The 27,176-nt window shown below is 40.0% G+C and overlaps 1 protein-coding gene across 1 annotated transcript in view; it reads left to right on the forward strand.

Moving 5' to 3' along the window:
* Positions 1-27,176, forward strand: part of mast2 (microtubule associated serine/threonine kinase 2) — an 86,857-nt gene that overhangs the window by 16,677 nt on the left and 43,004 nt on the right. Inside the window, 2 exon segments of the mRNA XM_087784643.1 lie at positions 3,410-3,560; positions 3,629-3,795. Coding sequence (XP_087640769.1) covers positions 3,410-3,560; positions 3,629-3,795 — 318 coding nt within the window.

Genomic DNA, 27,176 nt, shown 5'->3' on the forward strand with positions numbered 1-27,176 from the left:
TAACGGATCCGTCAAACCGAAAAACAGAACGTTGTCAAAACTCTGGGGTTTATTTGCTGTGTTTTATGTTGCAGAAGTGAAAATAGTGGCCCTTAGTAACAGTTTGTCCCGGAAGGAACGACATCTGGACCAACAAAGTAATAGTTTCACTAAGAAAAGGCAAAAACAAAAACACTTTGCAGTCCAAGAGATAAAACAGAACACAGGCAAGAGTTGAAATGAAATAAATCTGGTATTAATATAGCAAACTTAACCAGATTTAAAAAGAATAATAAAATAAAACTTTCCAGAATACACTCTTAATTTCCTAAATTTATAAGATATTTCCGATATGAAAAAAATGTCCTTCCATCATTTGTCGAGACTGTCGACCTTTAGTCAACCAGTTAGTATGGAAAGAGGTCGGAGGTCACAGAGCAACACACAAGCCAGTCGAGTGATCAAAAATGGTGTCAGCCTGTTAGTTCCAGATGAGACTTGTTTAATTGCTGAGTCAGCAGTTTATGAGCAGAACAAGATCACACATGTTACATTCTTCTCCAGGCTCCAGAACTTTCATACTTAGTCTGAGACTCTGCTGAATACGGTGTTAAAGATAGTTTTTCTTGCTTCTGTGACGGCCATGTTGGGTTTTGTTCTTTAGCCTCAGACGTTAAATGTTAAACAAAAGCATTGACATTGTTATTCTTCAGATATATAATAAAAGACAGTCAAACGGGACATTATTATTTATAATCTTTCACTTTTATTCGTTCAGGCGATTAATTGATTCTCTGAGACTCCTGTGTTGTTCTCGGTGTTGTCTTGACCTTTTAAGCATCTATTTTATTGGGTATTGTATTGATTGTTTAAGCGCTTTGTGACCCTATTCTAGAAAAGCGCTATACAAATATTACTTACTTACTTACTGTATATAAAGTTAAATAATTATTCCTACATATCAATGAATGTTTAGGAAAATAAATATGTATAATAGAAAGAAAAATTTCCCTAATGCTAATGAATCTAAATTAAATATACAATTGTCAGTCAATAGGACCAAAAAACAAAGTAATATACATTTTTAAAAGATTGCAAAATGAAAAAAAAGTCAAACGATTAAACTTTACACATCCAGGTTTCTTCTTGCTGGGATTTTAATGTCTCTCAAGAGCAGAAGTATAACATTTAAAATTAAAGTAGTAACAATCTTTAAAATGTTAGCTTGAGATCTGTATGTTTGTGTTAAAGAAGTTTGATGTCAAAGATGTGAAAGATAAAATGCAAAAGGCTGTAACACTTGTAATCACAGACTGAATTCATATTTAAAAATGTCCACAGTAGAAAAGGGAGTCTAGAACAAACTTGATGTTTTGTTAGAGACTTTGACTGGAGAAACAGAAAATTGTGGAATGTTGAGAAGAAAAAGATCAACGTTAGCCAGCAAAATGTCAACTTTTATGACAAAACTGAAAACTGAATCATAAGATGCCAAAGAAACATGCACCTCCCATAATGGGTTGAGCAGATGGAAACAAAACCTTTCTCTTCAGGCCCAGTTAGCCCCCAGGCCAGCCTTTGAGCACTGCTATTTCCTAGCTGCTGGTCTTCCTTCATGTTGACTTCAGACAAGAATCCATGGCTCCCGGCTGCACTGAAGAATGTTGTGATAGTCCACATGCTCTCTGTCTTATTAGACCTCGCGCTGTCGAAGCTGCAGGATCCAAACGACATTCCTGGCGTTGCTACGATCGGATCAACCAGGTTCTTGAAGAAAGTTTGTTCCGTGGCTCATGTTTTTTATCACGACCTTACGTCACGTCTCCTGCTGCTTGTTGTCACTGAAGCCGGGCAACAGCTGGAACACATCAGTCCGGAGGTTTGATTTACGACTCCCGCTCTGTGGAGGCTGACGGACAGGAAGCATACGTGATGCAATGCATCGCACACGTGATCGTTCTGCTGGTGTGACGGTGTCTGATGTTGACCTGTGACCCCACAGCATGTCAGGAGATGTCATCAAAGGCTTGTCCAGTCTGTCTTTGACTTACGAGCTGTTGAAACAAGCTTAACTATCAACATGGTTCTGTGTTGTGTTGTGTCGAAGCCCAAGGCCTGTGTGCCTCTTTTGGCTCTTTATATTAAGATATATGAGATATATTGAAGCTCTCGTAACTTTGTTTGTTTTCCTGATCACACTTAAAATGACAAAAACTGGAGAAAAATGAAAATAAATACAATTGTAATAAGCATCCTCCAAAATGGAAAAAGGCACGATTAAATATAATACATTAACAGAGATATTTTTCAGTAGGTTAATGAAACTATTATGTTGATGACAAAATATAAAAAAAACGATATAAAGTTAGAATAAAAAGGTTTAATTAAAATAAATGTTACCAATTAAGTCAGTAGCTTATAAAACTTTACTGTAACTTTTATACTGTTGAAAAACATTTTTGGACTAACATGAATTTTAAATATGTATTAAAATGGCTGTAGACAGTATTTTCAATACAACCCAGGACCATGGTTCTATACAAAATATAATGATCCAAATTAAAAAAATAATAATAATAATGTCCACTACAGAAAGCAAAATCAACACAACAAAGTTACTGGATTGTCAAAAAAATGCATTTTAATTCAAATGTGGAACGTTGGATAGCTGATGGAAAAGTGATAACTCTAGGAAAATAATATAAAAAGAGGCTTGTAGACAAAATATTATATATTTTTTTATGATTAAATAATATTTTGAAAATGTTAATGGAGTGTTAAAAAGATTGCTGTTGGAATAGCTTATAAAGGAAAACCAACGTAATAATTTAGTAAACAAACATGGCTGTGGCATTAAAGCAATGATGACATTTATGAAGAACATTAAACAATGATTTATCAAACAAAGATCTAGAATGCTCACCTGGGATGACATTGACTCAAAGTGCAGGTGTTAAATGGAACAAGCACTTAAAACTATATATGATGTCATGATTTCAGGAGCCTCATGTTCGCCCCCTGCTGGCAGACTTGCTTCCCCCACTCTCCTCCCTGTCGGTTTTACAGCTTTAACGAGGTGACTTGAGTCTACTAGTAGAGAGGTGCTTCTCGAAAACATTTCTAGTGTGTGTGTGTCTGTGTCTGCAAGTGTGGGCGAGTGCACGCTTGTAGCTGCCCAGATGTTGCTGGAAAACTTTCCTTTTTGTGAGGGAGGAAAGAACATTCGCCTCTGTTACCATGGAGATGGCAGATGTTTCCAGAATCATTTTCAGAAAATCGTGTACGCTTGTGTGTGTGTTTGCATGTGCCTTCTAAAAGGTTTCTTTATTCTCATAGCGTGTTAAATATTGTTATATATCCTGTGCATAAACAGGAATATAGATTTGTTTTCTGAGGTGTGTTCACCGTTTGTCTCACCTTTCTCCACCAGAGGGAGTTCATGGCTCCTCCACCACTGCTCTTCAGGAAGATGAGCAACCCCGACCTTTCACCGTCGGCCACCGCCGCCACCAAATCCAAACTGTACCGGCAGCTCAGTCAAGATGAGAGTCGCATCCGCCGCAGCAGCATGGCCATGACTGGTAACACGCACACACACACTCACACACACAAAACTGCTCACTCACCTCCTGGTTCTGGTTCTGTGCAGGTAAACAGCTGCTGCCTCTGTCCAGCAGTCTGCATGCAGGGGTCAGTCAGCTGACCTGGCAGGGAATGTCAGGAGCACCCGGAGGGTCTTCGGCAGGAGACGTCAGCAACATGGTGCGGATGAGGAGCCAGGCTCTGGGACAGTCGGCACCGTCGCTCACTGGACCGGTCAGTGACACAAACGCACTCACACACACACCTGCTGCTTGAGTGTGAAGAGTTTAGGGGGTTCCTTATTTTGACCAGGAAACACCAGACTGTTGCTCTGGTTCTGGACCTGCTGAGTCACTGCTTGAGGGCTGGTGCAGACGTATGCAGGGGTGAATGCAGAGCCAGAGACCATGACTCAACGTTTTGTCGTGGAACACAACACTCGTGCAGAGAAACGCTCACAAAGGAACACACATCATCCTACAAATACAAATGTTAACAATGATACGTCAATGTAAATGACTTGTTTGTCAACCCACACAAAAATTGATGACATTTGAACACGCATGCAATGAAAAACAAACATCACATAAACACATAAACACAAATGTTCACAGAGACCGATGACGTCTCCTCGCACAAACACTGCTGCAGTGACTCTGCAGATCAACAGTGTTAAGCCTCACGCTGACACCTGCTGGCTGCTGAAGAAACTGTCTTCCTTCTGCGACATTGATGTGAAATACTCGTGAAGTCATTTTCTTGTTTGGATCACACTTGTGTGTTTTGCAGCTTCATAGATGTAGATGCACGTTAAGACTAAACAGTGGTTATAATGTAATGGCTGACAGTACAGTGTGGTCTGTGTGGACTTGAGAGAACCAGCAGAGGGCGCCAAGGATTCATGTTCAGCTTGTTAAAGCTGGTGGTTCACAAGCAGCATAACACCTGTTTGTATGGACTGAGCCTGTTCCTATAACCTCTAACAATCTGCCGTTTGTCCTTCCATACCTTTATTTATACCTTTATTGACCACTTGACCACCATTTTTTAGCATTTGTATTCGTTTATTTTTAAAAGATAAGTCTGGACCAGAAGAATAAAAACTTAAAGGAAGAAAAAATGTGTGTTAAAAACTTTGAGGAAAAAATGGTGATGCATAAAAGATAAATCAAGATTATTTTTATGTTGACTCATTAAGAAAGTTTTCAATTAGAAAGAGTCAACACAACCAACATTTAGTTACAAGTATGTAAATGAAAAAAAAGGAAATATTTCCTTTATGAGAGAATGGCTGTTGAGATATTTCAAGTTTTGTTGTTTAGTTTAAGGACATTCTTCTGTCTGCATCTGACTTCCAGTGTTCAGATCCAGAGGAACGTCTCATCCACTTGCCATGAGACTGTAATCATTCAGGCCTTTTCCCGCTGGTATTTTATGTTAACTGATAAACTGTCATGTATTTTCTTCTTACCATCACTTGTCCTTTCATAAGTTAATTAATTGCGATTTCTCGCTAGTATATTTGAAGTTATGTTGAGCGATATATTGCCATTCAATATTTTTGAATTATACTAGCAGAAAAGAAATCTGGCTTTGACTGAACACGATCTAAAATCAGAAACAACTTTCTCTCTGTTTCTAACCACTTCATTACAATCTTAAGTAGGTGAGTTCACTGAAGGCTCTGTGTCTTATCGAGGGATGACTTTATTAGGACATGAATCAACTCGGAACCAGCTCCACGTGGCGAGGACGTCATGACACCCAAGAGGGGCTGAAGTCAGCAGCCCTCGAAGGTTGAGCTGCTAATCTGGATTAGCGACGGTGACAAATTGAGCGTTATTGTGCGTTTTACAAGGAAACAAATGGACCCTAGGATTTTCCTGGAGGTGTGTGTGTGTGTGTGTGTGTGTGTTTGTGTGTTCTCGGACAACACGTCCCTCTGTGCGTTATTAAGTGGACTGACTGAGTTTGCGGACCTCCAGATGGTGTTTACCACTTAACTAATGGACAAGGGTGCGCTCGCTCCTGCTCCTGCTCTTTGTCAAACACTTTTCAGTGTGTGTGTGTGAGTGAGTGTGTGAGCAATCATTGCCAGGTTACCTCTGAAAGAAGCAGGTGGTGTGTGCCGGTGGACTCTCCCTCCAGTGTTTGGCACCTGGACACTTTGTAGACAAAGTACAGCCTCACGGGTGTTTTGTTCGGCGTCTCATTACCATGTTATTAGCATTTAGTTTCGCCAGGAGACGCTTGACGGTACAGAGGACGAGCTTAAAAGTGCTGCTCTGTTGCTTTCTTTTCTTTGTGTTTAGAAAGTTTTCAGCAGCTACAGAAAGAAGAGACGCTCTGGGGAGAGAGGTTTATACTTCCAGTTGGGGAGTTTTAAGATTTCCATATCTGTTGATTGTCTTGTTTTCAAGTTTGGGCTAAAATTGTCGCAAATGTAACAAAGATATTCAATTTTGTGATGGAGCCATCAGAGAGACTCCAGGAGTTAATACTGAATGAATTTTTGTACAGAATAAGGTGCAAAAGACATTTGTGTCTGAAGAGTCGATGGTTAATGGTAGACATGGCTTAGCATTGCTAGTTGATGATAACCAATTGAACTTGGTTGGAAAACGAGCCTTGTAAATTATTTTGTTATCAACAAAAAAACAACTAGAAACTCTCAAAAGGATACTTGAGCAAAAAAAAAAGAGACAAAATACTAAATGTACTGGTAGATCATTTCTGCTAGTACTTATGGTCACAAACTATGTAAGATGGTTAATATAAGTGGCCAAATGAATTGCCTACAGACTCTACCTTAGAGATAAGGTTGGGAGCTCGGTCATTCAGGAGAGACTCGAAGTAGCACCACTGACCCTCCATAGCTGAGCTGGCACTAAGACACTTTATCATGAGTTGAAAAGTCTCCCAGTTGACCCAACATTTTTCTGGGATAGATGTAACTAGGATGGAGTCTGGATTGTGACGTACAAACAGAATAATACCAATAATAAAACTGAGATTTTGGTCCCTTTTTTTCATTTTCAATTATTAATTTTAAACCGTGTTTATCTTTCCAAGAGATATTGTTTTTAAATTCAAATTTGGATTAATCGGCTTTCATCAGAATTTCATTTTTTTACACTTTCCCTAGATTATATTTTTCATGCATGTTTTTGTATAGAAATATTTATATATATTTTTTGCGATTTTCCATTTTTACTGGTAGTTCACAGGCTCGGTTATCGTAAATACATGAGAAATTGGAAAAATAAACACAAAATAGTGTAAAGACTATCTGCATCTTCAGGACAGCGTGAATTAGATGTCAAATAAACATGTTAGAGCTACTTGTTAGTGTTTTTGAAGAAGCAGGACTGAGGATCAGCAACTCTTAATCTAAGGTGGCATTCATTTAAAATTGAAGATTCAACCTTAAATTATTATCTTCAAATATGTCTATTTGATCCCATGAACTCCTCACAAAAAGAACCTGATTGACAAGTCTGCAATCTCAAGAGACTCTAAGCAGATCTACTGAGGATCCAGGATTGATGTGCAGCTCCTCGCGGGAGGAGACCATGGGGCAGGTGCAGGAAACGAGATATAGTTGATGACTGACAAGACGACTAAACGTTTGATCATTGATTCCAACGTTCATCACCATCATCGGTTCTATTGTGAGGGTCGACTCACTCGTTGTGTATCTCTGGATGACAAAAGAGGAGACAGCAGGAGAGGAGGGAGGTTCTGGTGAGCGAGTTCGCTCCACGACTGCAGTGTCCTCGACTGAACCAATGCAGCCAATGACGTCGCACACAAACACATTCTAGTCCAGTTTATTCTTGAGGTGACTCACTGCGACGGCAACAGCACCTGGTACCAATAATGAGTTTTAAGCAGAAGAAAAAGGAGGAAAACCTTTTACACATACGCAGTTTTATGTCTGTAGATTTGTTAGACCTTGTTTCCAAGTTATCAAAAGGCTCTACCGTAGCCGTGCCGACAAGAATGTATGAAGGGTTTATTTGTCTAAATAGTTTTATAAAAATGTTGAATAATGAAACGTATAAGTAATACTTATTATGCATTTGTTTGATTATTAAGTTGTGTAACTATATGCTGCTAGACTAAAATAAAACCATGTTCATGCTCATTTTTTTAACCCGATAACTTAAGCTACACTCTTTACATCTTACTCCCTCTCAGTGAACTCATCCCTGCTACTGTGTGCGAGTAGATGGGATATTTTTACCAGCATAATTGCTCGTACTCGGCATCACTGCAAAGTTTTTTTGAACTTTTTTTGAAACTCGATCAACAACTCATGTGCAGGTGAAGCTGGTTTGTGTTGAGTTGTCACTAACGGTCTGTGGCAACAGACTCTTTAACAAGTCAATAATGAAACTGGGAACAAGTTTTAGTTTAGTTTGGTAGAACCTGGGGTGTGTCCAAAATCACACACTTCTGCACTCACACTTAATATTTTGAGTGCAGAAGTGCGTCCCAATGAGAAGTGTGCAAAAATGTAGTTCCAATGAGCACTCAATTGGTGCACTCAAATGGCCAGAAAATTGAGTGTGGATCGATGGACGCTTTCCACCCTTAACGGCCGCCATCTTATTGACGTAGACGACTCTAAACGAAAGCTACGTCACTGACAATTTGACTTCGGAGCAGATACCGGCGTAAATGCCTCGAGAAAACACTCATTTAACCACAAAACAACACAACGACAACAATAATAAAATGATGAAACACAACTCAATACCTTTTTTCAATTGGAGAAGATCGCTTTCAAGGGATGACGATAGGGTTTCATCAGCTGGTTGCAATCAAAAAGTTAAAAAGTTGTATAAGAAGAAGCCGTCGAGTCAAGTGTGTAGCAGAAGTGTTTGAATTAAAACGGTGCTACTCTGTCTAAATTTGCGCACTCCGCAAGTCAGTGCACTGTCTTATTGTGTACTGTAAAGCAGTGCACAATTGGTACACAACCCTAAACTGTGCAGCATCTGTAATAAATGGATTAGGTTTCCTTGACGACGGCCAGTATAAAATACAAACACAATTCAAGAAAACTTTCTTCTCCATAATGATGTCATCGCTCACTGAGTTCACACATTTCCTTCTCTCTGGTAATCAAATCCCAAACTTAACGAGCACATTTAAAGTAGCTTATAAATCACAGAGTGTCGGCTCGGCAAGAGAAAGACGCAGACATCCTTTTTACACTTGAGCTGTGTTTCTTCGTGGCAAACAGAACGTGTTCTTCAAGGTGACAGACTTTAATTGGCCATTAATGTCTGAGTCGTCCCTGCAGCCAGTGGTCTCCTCTATCCTCCTTGACCTCCAACTCTTGTAGAGTTTCTCTTTCTGTCTTTCTTTCTTTAATGACTTAGTGTTTCTCTTTGTGAGGTGTTTGATGCTGGAGGTGAATCTCTTTCTTTGCTCTCTTGTTTTTTTTAACATTTACCACCATGCTAGCGGTTTTAGCTATTATTTAGCTTGGATATGCTAACTAGCTCAATGTTGTGCTAATGGTTTCATTTGATTTTTTTCTTTTCCTTTTCAACCCTTGCAATCTATAGTTCACATTCCTTTAATGATAATTACCAAAAGTAGCGGATGTTTTTGGAGATGGAGTTGATACCAAGTCACCAAATTGAGGCTGGTTCATTAGCCTCCTCTGTTGATCTCGCCGACACACACACACACACACACACACACACACACACACACACACACACACACACACACACACACACACACACACACACACACACACACACCTACCCCCTGTGTTGGAATGCAGAACGACTGATGCCAATTAAAAGCAAGAGCATTAAATATTTAGAGTGTGTGTGTCTGTGTTCATGCCTGTGTGTTTTTCTTTGAGAGGACAAGGTAGACTCTCTTCTGTAGCTTGAGGCGACAGATTTCTACGATCTCATTTACTCAGAATAATTCTATCGCCGAAAAAATAATCTCAAACATTGTTGTGTGAGAACGAACCTAGAGAGATGACAGCTGCGCTCTGGCTGGGAAACATCTCAAACACTTCAGTCGGATGAAGAGCAGATGAGCCCGGTGTTGGCCGATCGACAACGTTTTTTTTATACATTTTCTTGTCCACCAACGTTCTTCTCACTTGATACCATGACAGCTTGTTATCAATACAAAAAGAAAAGAGGGACTGTGTGCTAAGAAAATGTGACAAACTACCAAAAAATCCACATAAAAATGGAGCCAACCAAATAAAATGTTAATATCTTCCTATCCTCTAAGAAGGACAATTATTGATGTACAGTAGATGAACTGTTACAAGCAGTTTATAAAAAGGTCAAATCAGTAGAAAAGAAAATGTAACGTCTACTGTCACAGTAGAATTTACAGATCAGGTCAAGTTAAAGGTGGCTTCATCCAAATGGGACGTCTTTGAATTCTCATTGAGGGCTTTTGGTCCCTCCTGTCCCCCTTTCTCTTGACCTGATCAATTTCTCGATCCTCTTTAAAGCTGACAGGTCAGTCTACAGGCTCATTTTCCAAGGTATTTTGTCAAGCAGCTCAGGGCAACTAATGGGAAAACTCCCAGACCCTCAGCATGACGATGTTTTGTAGTTATTACTTGAAAAAGTTCTCCTCAGAAATCTTGGTGAACAAGAGGTTACAAGAGTGAGGTCTATTATAGCGTAATAATGGGTTTCAGATCTACAACCAGCTGTAGTCAGACCCTACTTTGTTCATACAACGAGTCCCTTGGAGGTGAAGATGTCCGGGATTGATGATGCACGTTGACAAACCCAGATGTTCGACCAATCACAGCAGAGTGGGTGTGGTTATGGTGAACAAGATTTCATCGAGTTTTCAGTGGGCGGGGCTTACACACATTTTCAAATGTAAATATTTCAATGAAAAGAGAGTTTTGTACAAACAGACACATACTGATGAGTACAATAGAGTCCAACATCTATTTAAGAGACACTTAAATCAAAACATTAGTTGGCCTCTAACATCGGAAAAACGCAACTACTATTTTACATATATAGATATACAATACAAGACAAAATACAATTGATCCGAACAAACTAACAAAGCACGTCAATATCAAGCTGATAAAAGTAATTGATTGACATTAATTGGAAAGCTTCTCGCTAATTCATTGGTAATTAAGTGTTTGTTCAACCTTGGCTACTGAGTGCTTTACGCACGCACGCACGCACGCACACACACACACACACACACACACACACACACGTGCACACGTGCACACGCATACAGTAATTGAATAGTTGTTAATTAGCAGAGTGAGCTACTTCCTGTCTGATTCAGGAGAAACCCTTACGAGCTGATGTATGTTCCTGCTCTTAAGTACGACTCCTCTGGTCTCGGCTCTAATGTCGCACATCCATCACGATAACCGAGTTAAACCAGCCCCCTCTACCCTCCCTCTCTACCTTGTTACTCCCTTCTTTGTTTCTCCATAAATCCACCAGTGCTACGGGAATTTAGCTACTTTTAATGCTAAGAAATCCACAGGCTAAATGCTCGTTTTGTTAGCACGAACATTGCAAACAACCGTGTGTTCTCTTTGAATGAGAAATATAGAAAGTTTTAGCTAAGAAAAATAGAGGATTTAATTTTAAATATATTAGCCTATCTGGCTATTTGATTATCCATGTCGTATTCAACCTTTGACAGGGAATAAACGGTTTAATAAAAAAAAAACTTCTAACATCTATAAATTACAAGACTATCAGAAAAAAATGTAAGATACATTTTTAAAATATAAAAATGTTTTATACCTTATATATATATATATATATACATATTGGCATCAACTAATTAAATATAAATTTCCTCTTTTTTTTTAGCTTTTGTTGATGTTTCTTTGATTGGTGTATTTCTTTTTTTGTCATCTCTCCAACCGGTTCGTCCGGGACTTGAACTCTTGCAACTCATGTATTTTTAAGTTGTTTGTGCCATATGTTATATAGTTAACATTGTTTTATTCAATGTACTGTTGGACCAGCTTTTCAGATCCAAAATGTGTAGTTTACTGCAGTTAGCTTTCAGCAGCAGCTGCAAATATGTAAAGAAATAATGAGGGGGAAAAAGGCTAATTAATGTGATTTAATTTAACCAAAGTAGTTACCCGATTCTTTCAAAATGTAGACAACTATGGGGGAGAAAAACCTGTAGAACTCTACCCAACAAAAATATTTTGATAATTTAAGATAAGCAGAAAATAAAGGTAAAACACTGTTATAGAAATGTGTGTTACTAAAAAAATCCACTGTCACAAGAATTAAAAAACAAAGAATAAAAACTAGACATCATATTTTTTATCATAAAAATAGATGGACACAATGAAGCAGCTTTCAATTACAAAAGCAAACAATATCCATACAAAAAATCTGGATTTTCTTCCTGATTTATTTGGAGTAAGACTGAGATACTGAAATCTCCAATGACCTTTTCAATCTTTCCATGCGTATGAATAATGAAGGCATCATCGAGATGACTCAGCATTTTCTGCTTCTCTGGATCTCTGCATTGTCCCCCGAGGAGCCCATCGATAGTTCCTTTTAACTGATCGATAATGACAGATGTGGGTCAGATCTCAAGGTCCAAGGTCACCCTCGGTGCCCTCTTTAACCAGACCTGTAACCAAACTCCGTCTTCGGGTGTCGTCATCCTGCTGTTCTTATCTTACCAGATGGTTCATCATGTCATGGCTAACCTGGACAAAGGCAGAGGACAGACGAACTGAAGGTAGCAAGACAGGCGTGCAGAAGGAGAGTCACGTCAAGTCGGGAGAGCAGTTGAACTCTGCATGACGCCATCTTTTTATATTTCTGCTCGGATCTGAGAGTCAAACTGAGTGCAGCACAGCAGCTTCCGTCAGTCTCTGGGCTCTAATGATGTCACCCTCTCCCGACTGCCCCGCTCTTAATGGAGCTGTAATCCAATTGTTCCTCCATCTTTCTATCGCTCTCGTCTTTCTACTGTTCGCTCGACAGTCTCTACACGTGTCCATTGCTTTTCTGCGTGGTCAGCGGGTGGGAGAGTGTTTTTGGGTTTGTTATTCCACTCAAAGACGTCCATTACTATTCCCCTTTCAATAGAACATAAACCAGTTTAGGTGTTTCTGAAATGTGCTATTTGAAAAATGTATTTAAAAACTTCTTTAAAATACTGTTATATTAATACAAAACTAATTTATGGATCATGAGTGGGCGTTTAGATTCACTCAGGGGCCACGTTATATACTTTTATTGAAAGGGGCCATCAAGCCAAAACAAAGAAGGGACAGATTAATGGAGCTTAATAATGTTTTGGGAAAAACCTAAAATAAAAAGATAATAAAAAGGACATATAAATAATAATTGATTGCATGCTATGTCATTTTCATTCATTTAATTTGAAGAAAAACATTTTTCTTATATTTTCAACAACAAAAATCAAATGCGAAAGATTAAGTGATGCCTTAAAATAAATCAGGTTATTTTTATTGTTTAATATTTCCTTTAAATATATTTCATTTACAAATATGAAATAAGAAAACATTTATATCCAAAATATATTCTTCTAAACAGGACAAATAAAAAAGAGAGGAAACTGGGGGGAAAAGTCATCAAACTATGTTTTTTAATGACTCAAATGGTTAAAAAGTAAAAACAGAAGTATTTATACTTGATTATTTTTACAGTTTAACTGTAACCTGATGTGGGCTGCATGAATACAGTCAAAGGGATACATCTAGTACCTGGACCACACTTTGGCCAGGTTTATAGTGTCGAGACGAGAAAATGGGTAAAAGGTGAACAAAAGTTGTGAATAGATGAAGTGAAGAGGAGAGGTTAATGCGTCTCACTCACTTTTTTGAAAGTATAAAATGGAAAAAAAAGTAAAATTTTGAGTGAAGTTTGAATTTTGACTGAACGATCACTAACTAACGTTTTCTTTATTTATTCAAGTTATTCAATATTTCTCCCAGGGTTTTCTTTCTTGTAGGACACGGGTCCAAATGGCTCTTTGAGTGGTACAGTCGACCCCTGAGCTAGACCCTCAAACGACCGATTGTAGCACTTGGACAGCGACAACAATGTTGTGTCAAAGCCTGGTCTGTGCGGCCTGTGGGACGTCACACAAGAGTGTTTGAACAGCTCTGTCACAGTAGAATCTGACCTGAGATTGAACTCTGCTGTCACACACAAAATATTCCTATCAGCTGATCCATCCGAGATTCCCACAAATGTTTGCGTGCAGCTGCAGACAGAACTTGAACATGTGTTTGAATCCCTGAATGTATTGCTGCGTCTTCAAAAACCTTCTCTACAACAGAAACTTGTTAGTGTTCTGGAGAAGATGTAAAGATTTGAGCCCAAACATTGTCCTTGTGTTTTCCCCTCTCTCTCTCTCCGGAACATCGACCGGCGCAGCGTGAAGCTTGTGTTCGCTGACTCAGCATTTTCTTATCGACTCCCCTCCAGCTGAGAGCAGGCTTTGTGCAAATTGGCACAACTTTCATCCCGACTCTGCATCCTCTCCTCGTCCTTCTCTCGGCTCTGACTTCTCACCCAGGTTCTGCAGCAGGCGTTTGATCTGGTCTGAGGTTCATTAAAACCCACAGCACACAGACCTCAGAAGAAGTCCACAAACTAAGTCATCAGCCGTCCTTCGAGGTTAATCATGAATAAAGTGTTTCTCTGAGATGTTTGAAAAACTGCTGCTTGTGTGTTTTCACTCAGAACGATGATTCTTGTCAGCATTGTGTTTTATCTTTCCCACCACGGTACAAATGTGCTACCACCACCTTCCACTTATGTTTCCACCACCTTCCACTTATGTTTCCACCACCTTCCACTTATGTTACCACCACCTTCCACTTATGTTTCCACCACCTTCCACTTATGTTTCCACCACCTTCCACTTATATTACCACCACCTTCCACTTATGTTTCCACCACCTTCCACTTATGTTTCCACCACCTTCCACTTATGTTACCACCACCTTCCACTTATGTTTCCACCACCTTCCACTTATGTTACCACCACCTTCCACTTATGTTTCCACCACCTTCCACTTATGTTACCACCACCTTCCACTTATGTTTCCACCACCTTCCACGTATGTTACCACCACCTTCCACTTATGTTACCACCACCTTCCACTTATGTTTCCACCACCTTCCACTTATGTTACCACCACCTTCCACCTAAGTTACCACCACCTTCCACGTAAGTTACCACCACCTTCCACTTATGTTTCCACCACCTTCCACTTATGTTACCACCACTTTCCACTTATGTTTCCACCACAATTAACTTATGTTACCACCACATTCCACTTATGTTACCACCACCATCCACGTATATTACCGTCACCATCAACCTATGTTACCATTACCATCCATATATGTTACCACAATTCACTAATGTTACAATCACAGTCCATTTAGGTTACCAAAAAAAACAACTTATGTTACCACCACAGTCCACTTATGTTACCACCACAGTTCCCTTATGTTACCACCACAGTTCACTTATGTTACCACCACAGTTCACTTGTGTTACCACCACAGGTCACTTATGTTACCATCATGATACCACTCTATTCATCCTGGAGCAACAATGCTATATCCCCAGCATAGTTTGCTTCATATTATTATTCATTTGATACCAGCACAGTTTCTATCATACTCTTGGAACAACAGGCGTTTTACTTTGAGCGCAATCTGCTGATTGTCATGTTGAGTTGGATTGATCCTGTGCTGGTTACTTGACCCACGTGTTTTCACTGCACTCTCAGACAGGATGAATCATTCATCAATAACAAGGAGACGTCATTGGCATTCATTTGTGTTCGTTAGTCCTACATTTCTGCGTCAACCTGTCGTGAAGGGTTTAGGACGGCTGCAGACAACTCTCTGACACCAGACTCCGCCTTTGTGCAACGTTTCTCCTCGCCAGTTTCTCGTTAGCATTCGCCATTAAGATCCGTCCTGCTGTGAGGAAGCAGCAGGCACAGACCTGATCAAAGACCCATGGTGTGTGTGTTATGTTGTGTATGTTTTCCTGAGACCTTCTAGTGTGTGTGTGTGTCAATAGTTTGTGCCGGTCCATGTAGCAATGTTTTTGTTTGTGCATTAGCTTGTGTGTGTGTTTTGTATCTGTGGGTTTGTGAAGTCATTTAGTGTGTGTGTTATGAATGTATGTATGTGTATTTCATAAAGCTTTCTTTAAATGGGTTTTTACGTTTGTTCGTCACTCATGTGGATGTGTAAATATCAACTCACAAACACATGGTATCCATGCTGTTTTCCTAGTTCCACTCTCCTACACTTTCTGATCTCGTTTCGCTTTGTTACTTCAGACAGCAGATCTTAGATGGTCGTCCAGCTGGCCGCCGGTCAGTCTGAACTAACGGTCCAGCGACTCATGAAAACTGAGCGATGATGTCACACAGACAACAGCGCTTTATCTACACTGCTCCGTTACACAACCTGATGACCGCGGCGTCTGGCAGGACTCACTTCACTCTTTGTGTGTCTGTCTGGTGGATTAGTCGTGTGTGGGTGTGTTGCAATACCAAGTGGAATGATTACTTTAATACGACGCAATTATCTAAGAGCTGATCTTCTTCTCTGAGTCTCTTGTGGATGATACAGCTTATTATCTTAGACCTTTTTTTCGAGGAAACTTTTTGGTCTCTGCACTCAATCTCTTCATTTTTAGGAAAAGATAACATGATTTTTGTATTGACAAATATGAGAATACGTGTAATTGAAAAAAAACAACATAATAGTAAGCATCATATTTACTTCATTTTTCAGGTCTTGTTGATTCTAGTCATTCATTCTGGATCTAATCCTGGAATGTCCTCACACTTACCACAAATAGCCTGAAAACGCTGAGTGGCTAAGAAATCATGTGGGTCACAAGGTCGGATCTAGAAGAGCTGGTATCTTCTGCTGATGTGTGAGGGGCTATAAAAACCTGCTGGTATAAGTGATGGGGTGGGAGGCCCCTCAGTTAACCTCCAGTAACATAAACCACAGCGGGACAAGGCTTTTGCTTTAATTAGTTAGTTAGTCAGTGCACAGTAAAAAACATTCACGACCCCATATTAATAACTATTACAGCCAAACAGACGCTTCTTTTTGTCGCGTTTTTATCTCCAGGTTTCATATCCATTTTTATTGAGACGTTTATTTCCTTCAAGGTCTTTCTTACGAGAGCTTAACTAATTGAGTTGTTCGCTTTTATCTCCTTCTATCTTCTTTTTTTCTAGTTTGTTATTCTGTGGAGCAAGTTAAACCTGGTAAACGGTGAGAGATTCAGGTGTGGTGGAGTCACGTGCACACTCTGAAAATGATTTTTGAGATACGTTCAGTCACAGTAACGAACTCCGTTGTGTGTATGACTCACAGGTGAATCAGTTAATGTTCAGTTTTAAAAGTTACCTGATTCAAAAGAACTGGACTTGACAGCCTTAACTCTGGTTTACTTATGTTGTGTTATCAGTTTTATCTTGCCCTTTAAAGTATATACTGTACTTTATTGAATATTGTTTTGATTGTTTAATTACTTTATGACCCTGGTCTGAAAAAGCGCTATACAAATAAAAATTACTTACTTACTTACTAACTAAGTGTGATCTAAAAAAATATATTTTTCTGTTGAATCAATGATTCACCCTGGATGTCGGAATCCAAGAATGCAGAAGTTATCACTGGATTATCACTGCATACATATAACGTATTCAACCAAACACAAAGGTTGACTTCAGTAGCAGACTCATGACTCTTGGGTTAACTTTTAGTTAAATCAGTGACATATCCGCAGAACTTAACTCGGTTAACTGACTGTGTTTTACGGACAATATGTGGAGTAAGTACTATGGGGCCTCGCAGTGCTGCATCGAAGCTTACCAAAGTTGTACCTAAACATTTGACATATTTTAGCGCTGCCTAACACAGGTCAGTAAATACAACCAGAAATAATACCGGATTATAAGGTGCAATTCCAAGAAAGAAAATGAAAGGATGAAATTAATGGATTTGCAGTCCGAAAATAGGGTAACAGCATCTGTCAATCTAAAAAATTATTCATGGGTTAATGTATCACAATTAACTAGATCGCATTGTCTGCTCTGAGTCCAGGTATCAGTGAACCAACCTCTCAGGAAACTAATTAAAACACTCAAAGGGCTCTCGATTCTGTGAACAAACCATCAACTTAAATTGTCAATTAATATAGTGTCACTTTACGGATGGCCCTAGTTGAAGCAGGATCAGCAGTCCTCCCGCTGCTTCCCTGTGTTTTTGGAGTCAGTGAGTCGAGCCGGTCAGTAAGCCGGGGTCAGACGCGCTCATTGTTCCTGTGTGCACATTCCAGTGTGGCCCCTTTGACCTTTGCTCTCATTAACATGGAGGCTCTGGCCAGGGTGGCGGTGAGGTGGCATCTATGTTTTCCCCATGACATCCCGACCGCACCATTTGACCCATCATACCGACAACATTGATTTTAGGCTTCATTCTAAACTTTGACATCAACATTTTCGTTTTTTATTTTCCTTCTGTCGGGCAGGTTTTACGTTGTGTTCTGACTGGAAACTACCAGCCCAGAAGGGTTTCCAGATCTGAATGATAGAGTAACATTTGAAAACCTAAAACACTGTTCAAAGAACACGTCTTAGTAAACAGTTTGTTAGGTTGAGTCTTACACCCTCTCATTCTGGTCTGTAATCCCCATCCTGTGAGTCATCGGCTTGTCTCTGAGCGTAGGCGACAGCAGCCGTCTCTACCTTTAATTCTCAAACCTCCGTTTCCGTCTCCCTCTTTTAAAAGCGGAAATTGAATTTTAGCTTGAAAGCCCAGGACGCAGCACGTCGCCCTCAATTTCCCAACTGTGCTCTGACGAATCCAAGACACCTCCAGACTCTTTCCTAAGATGTTCCTCCTTCGCTTCTCCTCTGCTTATAAAACATAATTAAGTACCCAAGCCTGTACAAGACCTGAATCTTGATCCTTGATACCCAGTGTTCAAAAGATGTGTTCCTGTACAAGGACCAACACCCATATATAACACTTGTTCTGTGATTTGTGAATCTAAAACTGGAGAACTGTCTTACATGTTGAGCTACCAGGGCCCAGATAAAGAAGCTTTGTGACCTTATGTTGGTGCTCTTTAGCAAAGGTGTCCCTTCGAGGCAGAAACTTGGACGAGGATGTATGAGGTGCGGTGACATACCTTGATGCTTGACCAATCACATCAGAGTGGGCATAGCAAACAAATATTTTTCAGTAGACGGGACTTAAGCACATTTTCTAATGTCTAATGTTGAATTTAAAAGAGAGTTTTGTGCAAACGGATGCATACTGATAAGTAAAATAAAGGTCTAACTCAAGAGAGCAGATAGATAGAGATGGATAGATAAAACTTTAAATAAATTGTTTTCCAGTATACAGCAACACAGATGATAGATTCAAGAACAAAATTCAATAAAAATAACTTAAATGACAAAATCCAAGTATAAAGAACATGGATCAAAGAAAAATAACACAAAGAACAGGATACAAAGATTAATTATATTAGTACGAGGTATAAATGAGTCCCTGAGTCTATTAGGGTTGCATTGGTTTGCCTTTATGAGTATTCACTAACACAACATGATGTATCTGCACTTTACACACAACACAACTTGAAGGAGTGATATTATTAAACCTACAGAGACGGTAAATTAAAAATGATCGAAAATGAGACACATTTTTAAATTCACATTACAAACCCATGTGTGAGACTTAATTCATCTGTAACACAATATCAACAACATAAAAATCTCTAAATGAAAGGCCAAAATTAGTTATGGACTGATTGCATTGAAGCAGTGGAGCAGTGTAGTACTTTACTGGTTATATGCACATTAAAATCCTTTTTCCCTGATACAGTTCACTTGCATTTATTTCTTGACTTGGGTCGTCTCTGCTGTGTCAGCATTATTTTTTTCTTCCTAAATATTTCACACTGAATATGTATGTAATGTAGCAGAACAAAAGTACTGACTTGTAGAAATTGAAAGTAAACGTACCCACCTGTGGGGAATCAAGTGTGTAATGAAGCGCTGCAATGATATTCATTTACTAAGTCAGTTATTTCAAAAAACTTGACAGAATTGTTATCATAAGGTGGACAAAAATGTTTTGTAGATGTTGTTTATTTGATGTGGACCTTGGAGAAAAATATAAAACAAGGAACACTTTAGTGTGTTCAGAAAAATAAATCCTGCATCACAAAACTGGTTATCCCAAGACCTAAAATGGTCGTGATCTTTTTTCGGGGAGTTTAACACCACAGACAAAAAAAACAGAGATATGAATTCAGACAACGCGGGTTTCTTTCCCTGCCTTGAGAGGTGGATTTCGTCTCGACTTCTACACAGCAGGGGAAGCGATCAGTCTGAGACAATTTGAGATGTAGTCAGTTGTGTAACCAGGTAAAACGAACAGTGAGTAAACAAGTTGCCCACTTTGTTTGTAGAAAACTTGGTAACTTGTTCTATAGCCACACAGGTGAATGTTTCACAGACCCTTATATAAACAAGTAGAAATGGGTATTGTTGTACATTAACCATGAGTTTGCATTTTCTCTTCCTTCTCGACTCGCATCTGACAAACAAAGCAAGACGTGCCTTATTTTTTCCTTTATCCTCTGAATTACTGAATGAAATGTTTCGTCACTAGAATAAATCTCAAACCAAGATTACGGTGTCGCAGAAGAAAAAGACGGGAAAGCGACTGTTGGTTGGATTGATCCATCCTGCTGAATGAGGGATTGTTCTTCTGATCGCGGCTCATGATTTATTCAGCAGCAGTAAAACACGAAAGCACACATTTGTGTGCGGCGACGCAAACACACCCTCTTGCTTCCATCAGCGGCAGCAAAGGAGAGGAGCAGTGCTGAAGAGCTGGTGGGAGGAGGCTCCACCGAGCTCCATTCATTCCTGGGTCTCTGCTCCACGCTCGCCTCTGATTGGACACATCCGCTCTTTGCTGATGAGGGTGCTGGAGCGAGAGGGAGGGGTGTGATGAAAGAAGAAGGGAGGAGTGTGAGCATGTGAGCGCACTGACATGCGAGGGAGAGCGATAACAGAAGACGGAGAGCAGGAAGAAGCGGTGTCCACGGTTTGAGGAAAAACAAGCGTTTCGTCCTTGTTTTGCTCTCCGCCGGACGTCGCCGCGAACGAGATGGAGAGATGACCAGAGCGCGTGAGGGGAGGTTGGCATGGAGATGGACTCGGATGTTCCTCCTCCATCCGTGATCCACTGATTCAACGTTCACCAACCCTCAATATAGATTTCTCTGGGACTTTTCTCCGTGCGGCCTCTCCACAGACTCTCATCCGGTCGAATATTTCCTAAACAGGTCTCCAGCAGAGAGCGATTTAAGTTCTTGCTCCTTCTCGGTCATCCGCACCGTTGGCATGGAGATGGATTCAAGGTGCCTCCTCGCTCTACGGGTGCTGTTTTTCGCTCTCCGACACACTTTCGTTGGTGTTTGACCCACAGGGATTTCCAGCTTGACCTGACCAGCACGACTGCCAGCGCTTACGAAACTCTCTCTTCGACTGTAATGGCTCAGATCTAATTAAGGAATCACGCTGGTTCCTGATCCATGTCTATTATAGCAGATCCAGGCCCCTCTCTGAGTCAGGCCCAGATGGATTCTATCATTCCCACTGGCTCTTTGGCGTCAGATGCCGATCTTCGATTTAGTCTTTGACTCATCTCACTTGTGCTCAGCTTTTACTGGCACCGTGGTAACCTAGAATCAGCATTCTCACAGTACTTCTCAGCTTCAACTCTGGTCAGATTTTGGTATGTAGATTTATTTTACAACTTCATTGTAATAGTTCTGATCACAGGTATTCAATATATCTTTCCTAAGACTATAATGCATCAAGGTACCTTTCCTGTCCCTTCCTTGATGCCCGACAAACTCCTGGGCTGATAGTAAGAAATTATCAAACTTTTTTTTTTGCGGTACATTTTCAGGCCAAGAATAACGGATCACAAAACAGCCGAACAACTGATGGTCTCTAACTGGTATCTTCACAGTTCACCATAGACAAAGACTCAAGTACTTGAGGATGAAATGACCAAACATTTCCTTTGAGTGATTCACCAATCTGAGAATAAGCTAGAGCTGCTCGCAGAGGCACAAAACCATTCACTTTAATCTCCTCAGGCAGCAGAGCAAGAGTCTTTCTTCACCTGCTGCAGAATAAAAATAATCTCTACTGAGGGACGCACACTTTCAGGTATCAAATCGGTCAAACCGCTGACAAAGCCTGGGCTACCGTCTTAGGGTGGATTACTGAACACCCTTAAATTTCTGTCTTCAGGCTTTTTTAGCCAGTCATAGACACAATCCCTTTTCCCCTCTCGGATATGGATTAAGCATTCCCTGGTGTTTGATTTTTTTTTTTCTTCTCTGGATCCCCCTCACCTGAACATCACATCTGCAAGTGTTGACAAGAGTTTTCCTTCGACTAAGCTGGAGGGTCTCCAGCTCTCCCACGTGTATTTCAGCTGATTAAGTCCCCAACGCACCCCTCCATCAACGCTGGAGGCCAAGTTGTCTTCATTACTGTATTGAGCTAATGAATAATGGATCATCCTAGACCCTATTAAGCCTGCTGGACTGGTGCTTCAGGGTAATGGGCATATGTGGGTAAAGAAAAGAAAGGGGGCTCTGATGTAAAAGTAAGGAAGAAAAAGACACTTGTAAGTTGTGTCGTACTGTGAAGGGATGAATGCAAGAGACATCGACAGAGTTTCCAGCGAGAGACAATGGAAAGTAGTTTAAGAACGATTGCATGATGGGACAACAGGACTGAAATGACAGATATCCGTAAAGTTGAAATTTTTGTTGATGGCCTTGAATCGTGCGAGGATTTGATCTGAGAAAAAGTGCCTCAAGTTGACCAAATAAAAAGGAAACCTTTTGGGATTAATCATGGACGACTCCAGTATTCTGCGGCGCCGAGGCCTTCAGGTGAGTTGAACTTTCCAACACAAAAAGGAGTCTTTTGGTTACATCAAGACAAAGAAATGTGTCTTCGGGGGTTCTTAGATTACGTTGTTTCCTGCAGAGTTTTCGGACTCTACACTTTTCTTTTGGACAATCATCTTTCTGAGAAATTATGTTTCCTTGTCAGTTGTTAAGCAGGCAGCATCCGTTAAGAACTGACATTTTCATTTTGGACTCCTGGTCTAATTCCTACAGTTGTATACTAATATGGCTTTTCTTTTTCTTGATTCATGTCAAACAGTTATTTTATGGATAGTTGTGTTTTGGATTAGATGTGTTGTAGACCGTGTTGGTTTTGACTGTGAAGTTACGGGTGAATGGTGTTTTTTATTGTCTAGGTTTGTCTGTCGCTATGTGGACATGACTGTGTAGTCTCGGTCTTAATTATCGTCATTTTCATAGTTACATTTTTGGCTTTGGTGTTGTTCGATCGTCTGTGTCATTGGCCTTTGCGTTATAAAATAATCAACGTCTTTTTCATTGTGTTTTAAGAACTCATCTAACTATTTTTATTCTATTGCTCTAGGCACTCACACAGATGACTGGATTTTCTGAGGGCATGAGAACCATCATTTTACATTAATAATATCTATCACTTTCTGAAGAAACTCCCAGCTGCCTGTCAACACGACTCATCAACTAGCATTCTCTAGCAATAATCTCTTGCTGGCCACATAAAATGACACAGTGAGCTGGAATTGGCCCCGGGGCCTGAGTACTCTCTTAGTAAGTCATGATGTGACACTTACTACACCTACTGATCTTGTGACGTCCCCATCAATGCCTGATCATTTGATCCAGTCAGGGTCTCTATCAAACCTCCCCAGTTCCTAAAAACTCCATCACAGTGACACACTGCAGCTTCTCCCCTCGAAGTTCCACACTGTTCCACTTTTGTGTGGCAGGAAATAGTTCGGTAAGCAGGACACGACCTGGTTTCCTGTGTTTTTTAGCCGAAGTCGATAGACCAGAGGTGTTTGAAGATTCACTTCAGTTGCTGTGCGCGAGACTGACACAGAGAGATACTGAATCCTCATAATCTAATGTTGTTTACTTCATTGACTAACAAACAAACAGAGGGATTGTTGACTCTGTCTGTGCGTCGGCTCGCTGGCACGTTTGTTTCTGTAATTCCCGGCCGTGGCCTCGCGCCAAACTCAAGTCAGCCAGATGGATTTAGAAGTTCAACGAGTACTAAATCTCACACTTGCACTCCGGAGCCGCAGAAAAGTTTATGGATTAACCACGAGGCAGAGCAAAACATCATCGATCATTAAACTCGACCAGTAAACATCTTTAACAATGCGTCAAAAAGCTTAATGTGTTTCTGACAAGCTCTTATACTGGACAAAACAAATCTGAAACCCAATTTTGGAGGCTGCTTTAATCTAGTTACACCGTCCTACACATGCTGATCCTAATATCCTAGTGTAGTTATGCTGATATTAATAAATAACTACACTTTGACAAATAAGAGATTTTATTTCATTCTAATTACAACATTGTCGGGATGATGCTGTAAGAGAATTAAGTTTTCCTTTTTACCAAGTACATTAAAACCTACATGAGATGCATTTTAAAAACGAGGAGAAATTAATCACAACCAATACAACAATATGTTTAATATAAATTAATTATCTTAATATGATTAGAAAGAGTATAGAGGAGGTTAATCCAGATTAGATGACTAGATCAGTAGCACCTAGATTAAGTGCAAATTATCAAACATATTAAATAACAATATGCCTATATTGGTTTAATCTGGTTTTCTTACCGTGCTGATGAATCTTCTCACCATAAATGTCTGGATTATTAGGCCACTGCATTTTAAGATGTGGATTGAGACTATTTTGAGTTATTGGCATCAGACATCACTTAGTAGTAAGAGTTAATAATACAAATTCAAATAATACAGATTAGCAGCAGTATTAGCCAGAGTACGGTGTAATTCCTAACCTCAAACACATGTATTATTCACCAGATAGATATAATTCTTAAATTATTGATATGGCATCAGTCCAGACAGCTCTGACACTAAACTATCAGATGTTGCTGCGGACATCTCAAAAGATCTAATGCCGAGTTCATGCTCCATGTCCTCCTCAACGCTCACTTTCATCTTCCTTCTGTTGATCTGCAGAGTCTCATCTATCCCGCCTTAAGGTGGCGATGGCGACGTGTGTCGGTAGGAGATGATGATGGAAATATTCTTCCTCCTCGTCTCTCCTGGTCTCGTCGTCTCGGACACGCTTGACTGATCTTGCCGCCCTCGCTCTGGGGCTTCATCAAATATTGATGAAGGCCTCTGAGCCACAGAAATCACCGCAAACCTCACTTAACTTCTTTTCTGGTCAGTTTTGTTTTTCACAGTGGTTAACATCAGTCAGCAGAAAAGATCATGTGTGTTTTTTTTTTTTTTTAATTCTTCAAAATGGAGACCGGTTAGATCTCCAGGCCTGCAGGTAGAAGTATGGTTAAAAAAAATGCAGAAAAATCGTCCTTGTAACAGTTGCAAAAAAACACTGTGGAAGGAGAAAATCTTTTTTTTTAATGTAAACCTTTATGAGATATCGCTAAGTATAGAAAGTTGTCTTATATTTTCCATAATTTAAGGCGTAAACTGAACTGAAGCTTTAAAACACAATCTGCCAGCTCTGACCCTGTTCCAGCATTTCTCAATAAGTTTCAATAGTGCAACGAGCTGTGCATTAGTAATGTAAATCCAAATGTGCGGTTATATCTCTAATCCTGCCGGGATTATGGAAACACCATCTCTGTGAGCTCTGATTAGTTTTGTTTTCGGCTCCTGTTGGAAAGTGAAGTGGACTATTGACCTGGAGTCGGCATGAGCGAGAGCAGATCAGAGTCTCTGAGGAAAGAAAGGCTTCCTGGCTTCTTCAGGATGGTTGTCGTGGCGATGGCTTGTCCGTGGTCAAATGAGCAACCAGGTCGGGAGAGTTTGGCTCGCAGGCGATCGGTCAGCTGGTTCGGGCTGAAGTTGACTCTCGCCCAGGTGACCCCCGAGATCAGCCAGGTAGGACACATAATGTTGAAGAGAGGAAGACCAGAGGGCTGCACATAGAAATGTTACATTCCTGATCCTGAAGTCATCTTTCTTTGAGGTAGAACATGAATAGATCCTTTGCTATTTTAAATTTACAAGTATAAAAGTGACCTGAAGCATGAGGAAGCTGTTCACTGCCAAGCGTGGAGGTAGAAGTGTTAGGACGTTGATGGTTCAGCAGATTTTACAATCCGTACTGACTTTTTTTAAATGGACTCCTAAGTTTAATATTTAAAAAATGATATTCGACCCAAGGGGTTCTATGTAGAGAATTTATTTTTATATAATACTTTTAATATTAGCTTACTTTTTACAATACAAGCCAACAAGCTCCCATGATTTCAAAGTCCAGCTAAACCTCTTTGGTGGTCGGTGTATTTAGTAGGCTAGCACCGTGAGAACCGTTTCTGCTGTAGGTTGGTGGTGTGTTTATCTGAAGTCCCGCTCATCATCATCAAATCCACTTGTTGGAACTGACAGAATAAGAGCGTCATGTCTGAGCGAGGAACCACCGGTTCCCCTACAGTCCCTTGTTGTGACCTGTTTTCTACCTGAACCCTCGTAGCAAAACACCGTCAGCAAGGTTGTTAGCATGAGTAGTTGTGACAGTGGAGACGCTCACTTGAATCATAGAAATGAGCATCGTAGCAAAGCTTGAGTTGTTTGAATTTTTTTTTTTTAAACAATTACAAGGTTTACCATTTTCTTGCAATTATTGTTTTTGTCCTAATTCTGTAATTCCTTATTTCTTCTTGTTTATAAAATTCACATTTTGTGTGATGAGCATTAATGATTCAAATGAAGTGGCCCTAAGTTATATAATTACTTGAAATTAAAGTGCAAGACTCGAGGACATGAATTTGGTTTTGTCAAAGATTGATTGGATATAAAAGGTCACATTTTTTGGCGTACTCATTTTAAGGTAGTCATGCATATATGATGTTAGCAGCAAATGCAACAATTTCCTTGTGTTGAGATAAAACCATTGTTGGTGCAGAAAACAGATTTTGGTCTTTTGTCCCTCAATTGATTAAAGCAGGGTTCCTCAACCTTTTTTTTGCCCTGCAGACTCGTAGACTAAAAGACTAATATTACATACTATATTGTTCAACCTTTCAAGGCAGTAATAATGAATGAAATTCTTTGATTATTTCTTTCTGTCAGGCCCAGTAACAATGTCTCACAGACTACAGCGGCTACTGATTGTGTAGCTGCGAAAATGGTTTGGTCACATTGACCTCCTTTCTGCTCAAAGTATTTGGAGTTATTAGCGGTCATGGTTTTACAGAAGAGTCATATTCTTCTCCAAATCTCATTGAGCCACTGTGCTGGTTGGGACCAAATTCCTTGATTTGGTCAGCACCCAATTTGAGCATCGTACTTGAACTCAAAGTGGTTCCACGTCCAAAAGCTTGGATGCACCACAGCGACCTTTTGTCTTTCACTTTCAACGCGTCTTACTGAT

Source organism: Callionymus lyra, chromosome 2, assembly GCF_982586985.1.
Source record: "Callionymus lyra chromosome 2, fCalLyr1.hap1.1, whole genome shotgun sequence".
In the NCBI taxonomy this organism is placed as follows: Eukaryota; Metazoa; Chordata; class Actinopteri; order Syngnathiformes; family Callionymidae; genus Callionymus; species Callionymus lyra.